Source organism: Teleopsis dalmanni, chromosome 2, assembly GCF_002237135.1.
Source record: "Teleopsis dalmanni isolate 2A chromosome 2, ASM223713v2, whole genome shotgun sequence".
Classification (NCBI taxonomy): Eukaryota; Metazoa; Arthropoda; class Insecta; order Diptera; family Diopsidae; genus Teleopsis; species Teleopsis dalmanni.
In genome coordinates this window covers 24196397-24200928 of record NC_051847.1, presented here as the reverse complement: position 1 = coordinate 24200928, position 4532 = coordinate 24196397, and the positions used below count along the sequence as shown (strand labels likewise).

Here is a 4532-nt window from a genome sequence, read left to right as displayed (position 1 = left end):
AATCCACCCTATTTCTCAGTTCTAACATATTTTGGTTATAATTTATTTCGGTCTTTTAATAAGGAGGTCAAAAAACACGTGATTCAGTTTTTTGACATCAAGGATCAGACATTTTATGAAAGTGGAATTATGGTAGTGCCAGAAAGATGACAAAAGATATGTGTCCAAGGTAGACATGTTATATATTAATTCAACAAAATATTTCTTCAATAGTATTTAATTTTCATAAAAATAAACCAAATTACTCTTCAAACAACCTTATATAACAGTATCAGCAAGGAAACGTAGGCTATCTTTTAGTTTCTAAATAGATACTAGACATTATACAAATTACTGATGTTTGAGTTCTAAGAGATTCTAAGATTTCTAAGAGATTCTAAGATTTCTAAGAGATTTTTTAAACTTTTAAACATATTTCAATTATAACTTTAAGTAATTAACTAGCTTTGGAATCAGTTGTATCTGATTTTACATTATATTTTTAGGTACACGTTATTGGATGTTAATGCCTCATAAAAAAAAACTTATTTCAGATAAATAGTACGTTTTGGATAATCACATGTATACTTTAATTAAATGTAAACATTTAAGAGGGTTGCATTTTCCTTCAGTTATTGTGAAATGTATCAAACATGGCGATTTATACATCGCATTTTTTACTATTCAAAAGGACATTAAATATTTAATTGTTTTTATCGTTCGTACAATTATTAAGTGTTTACAAAAATATAAATAATTGTTTATATACTTTCAATAATTGTTAAGAAAATATTTTAACTGAGAAAGTATCAATTTACTAAATTAAGTAATTATTTGCAAATAATAGTCTTCTTATGAAACAGTAAAGTAATTTAGCTTTTGCAATCTAGTACAAATTTTAAATTAAATATTTAATGTTAATTTATGTGTGTAGTATTTACGCGTGCTTGCCATTTTTTTTATTCTAGACTATTTTTATAGCTTAAGAGACTATAAATCAATGGAATTTTAAGGCACTCCTTCAGTTACGTACTTGATTTAACTACGAAATATTTATAGATTAAAAATTAAAAATATGAATAAATCATTTAATACTTTTAATAAGCGCATTGGTTACGAATATGTCGGATTTGAAGTTCTATATGCTCCATTTTTGGCTACTTGGAAAGTGTTAAAGCAAGGCAGACATCCTGAACACATCTTTTTAGTATTTCCTCGAAATTATTTAAAGTATAACAGCGATCAGACGCTAGACGTGTAATGCATATGTCAACCAAATATATTAAAATATTTTCTTTGTAGATTCATTTGCCTTTGGCTTTCGGCTTCAACAGTACAATCTTTAAAATATCGCATTATTAACTACATTATTATGATCTTACTAGCGATATTCACACTAACAATTGCATGTGATCTGTATGAAGTCAGCAATGATATTGTGCTCTTTGGAGATGGTTTAGTAGTGTTAACTGGCGTAAGTATCTTAACGCAATTCTTCCGATTAATCTAAACGATAAACACTAGTTATTGTTAAATTTTATTAGCTCTTCTTAATATATTTCAAAATATGGTTGTTCCGATCACGTGCTGATGAAATGGATTCAATTACAAATGCTTTTAATATTATACATACAAAATTTAGCTTTGGAATGGAAAAGAAAAATCCTAAAATCCTTACTTATCAACGTTTTGCATTCTTACTTGACGCTAGTGTGTTCACCAATTTCTGCATACTGATTATTTGGTTTTTTATGGCCATAAGCGTTCAACCATTATTTACCAGTGAAACGCTAATATTTCGTGCAAAATTTCTGTTTAGCTTACACGATCCACAGCGCCATCCATACGCCGTTACCTGCATTTACTTCTTTCAATTTTTCTGCACAATTTATGTGCTCTTTGTAATTGTGCTTATAGATAGCATTCCCACCCAGTATTTTACACAAACGTCGGTGAGCTTGAAAACACTGTGCGAATGCATTCGCAGTTTGGGCAAGGATGATCAGGTTGTTAATCATGTAAACATGCGTTCCCAACTAAGAGAGATCGTTCATTTTCATCAGTTAATAATTGGGTGAGTAGGAGCTATTTGTACGAATACGTATCTTTTCATTATGATAATGTTTCATAGCCTTGTTGATAGAATAAACAAATGCTTCTATTCCAATTATATTGCACAAATGGGTGCTAGCACCATCATTATTTGTCTAACTGCCTTTGAGTCCTTGCTGGTTAAAGATGAGCTAATGGTGGCAATTAAGTTTTATATATATATGCTAAGTGGTTTCTTACAGCTATTCTATTGGTGTTTTTGTGGCAATAGAATGTATTTTGATGTAAGTACTTAATAATTATGTATCTTAAGAATTTTTCTAAATTATAATATACAAATTGTTTTTTAATTTTAAAGTCAGTTAAAGTGTCTACTGCAGCTTTTGGACTTCATCACTGGTATAATGAATCGTTAGAGCTGCAGCGCGATTTAATGTTTTTAATACAACGAGCACAGAAACCATTAGTTTTCTATGCAAAACCGCTTCCCGGATTTACATTTTCAACTTTTACAAGTGTAAGTAAATTTTCGTTAAAATATGATTCGCAACCAAATGAAAGAAGAGTTTATTTTTCATTTAAACAATTAACTCATTTTAATGTGAACAACGTTTGTAATTAAGATCTTTTTTCAGATACTAAGTACTTCGTATTCATATTTTACGCTATTACGCACGATGAATGAATAAGTATGTGTATAGTATATTATATGCTACTATTATTTTATAAAAAAAATGCATAAAAATATACTAAATATATATATTAAATGAATAAAAATTAGTTTAACCAATGGTAGAAAATACAATGTAATTTATACTGCACTTGCCTCATTAACCAAATAAAATTGTTGAGCACAAGAAAATCATTTTCATGAGAAAAACTTTTATAAATTTTTCACATAATTAATTAATTTTAATTAAACCTCAATTGACAATTTTAATTGTTTTATGCTGCAAAATTTAAAATTTAAACTATAATACATACAATAATATAAGTTATTTTAATGTGATTCAATGTAGGTAGATCTTGAATGAGAAATATATGCATTACACAAACGCTTTTCATATAGGAATAATTAAATCATTACAAAATGTGACATATTATTAATAGGCTATATCAGGATGCTGTAATAGAATGCTATAGTAGGAGGTATAACGTAATGAACTGATAGGTAGTCTATGTGGACTCTGACATACAGATGCACCCTTTAATGTAACCTAATTTAACAAATGTAGCTTGGGACATTAATATATAGTTAAGTGGATAGTTTATAGATATTAATATTATGTAATATAATGTAATGGTTTATGGATTACACTAAGGCCTTTATGCACTGAGACTAACTTGATCTATTGTGCACCCCTCTGCATTTAGACATTCAGTATCTCGAGAAATCGAAGCAGCTCCTTCGGAAGAAGTTCTTGAAGATCTTCATCCTCTAGTTGGTATCACTTAATATTTTGTTTCTTCTGTGGCCAAGTGCATTACCATTGTTGATCAGATGTTATAACATATATGAATATTATAAATCGTATAAAGAGGATTTCTATATAATATAATGCTGGATAATATCTTACACGAATCGTTGTTATCTCCATATATACCATAATGGTTAAATCATTTTGTTTTTCAGATAAAGCTAAGAAGATTCAGTAAGTCACTTTGTGTTATCTTTGACACGCTAGTGAAGAAACTATATCAATGTTATATATATGAAGTCGTAGGCAAAGACATAGAGATTCATATATTTTATCTTTTCTTCATTATGACAACTCTTACGTGCTCTACTTGTCAGAATACGCCACCATTGAAATAGCAATGCAGTGGTATAGAGTTCCATTAAAACTTCAGTATAAATAAGAACTGGTGTTTGGCTGGGGACCTACAAGATTTTGAATTTATTTCTATCTGGACTATAAGTCTTCAGCATTAGTGCACAATCTTCGTAAAAAGTACGTAGCTCGGAGTTTGTGGCAAGGTGTAGACCACATTTGTAACCATTTCAGATCATTTTCTGGCTATTCCTTCTTCTATTTTGTTCCTTCTAATATTTCTATACCCAGAAAGACAGTAAATGGAGACTTTAAGATGTACGATGTTTATCAACAAGATGTAATATCCCATTAAAATTTTTGCTTCCACCACTCTAAATTCAACTAAGATGTTAGTTTTTCCATTCTAGATTCAATTACTTTTCGACTGTTAAACTGTCTATAAGCGAAATAAAGTATCTAGGTGAAATTTTTTTAATCACTTCAAAATCAGAGTTTGCTTATCAAAACTAAAGTGAATCTTATAACATTTGTATTTCTCCGTAAATTGCAACTGTCCGTGTCAGAAAGCTGAAAAATGTTCTAAAAATAAATTTTCATGTTCAAATAACTTTGTGGACAAGTTCAACGAAGTGCATTCAGAAAATATAGAAGCTAAAATAAACTTGATATTACACCACCCTGAGGCTTTTGCATTCTATTCACTACATTACCAACATGAGGTGAAGT

General features: G+C 29.3%; 2 protein-coding genes across 2 annotated transcripts in view; one reads left to right on the top strand and one right to left on the bottom strand.

Annotated features, from left to right (window-relative positions):
• Window positions 1–2720, top strand: part of LOC119674143 (odorant receptor 47b-like) — a 5786-nt gene extending 3066 nt beyond the window's left edge. The window contains exons 2-7 of the mRNA XM_038085268.1: window positions 1085–1209; window positions 1282–1453; window positions 1524–2053; window positions 2111–2315; window positions 2390–2548; window positions 2667–2720. Of these exons, the coding sequence (XP_037941196.1) occupies window positions 1085–1209; window positions 1282–1453; window positions 1524–2053; window positions 2111–2315; window positions 2390–2548; window positions 2667–2720 (1245 nt within the window). The remainder of the gene's footprint in view (window positions 1–1084; window positions 1210–1281; window positions 1454–1523; window positions 2054–2110; window positions 2316–2389; window positions 2549–2666) is intronic.
• A 1499-nt stretch (window positions 2721–4219) lies between these two features.
• LOC119674142 overlaps window positions 4220–4532 on the bottom strand; it is a 2882-nt gene continuing 2569 nt past the window's right edge. Inside the window, exon 5 of the mRNA XM_038085267.1 lies at window positions 4220–4242. Coding sequence (XP_037941195.1) covers window positions 4220–4242 — 23 coding nt within the window. The remainder of the gene's footprint in view (window positions 4243–4532) is intronic.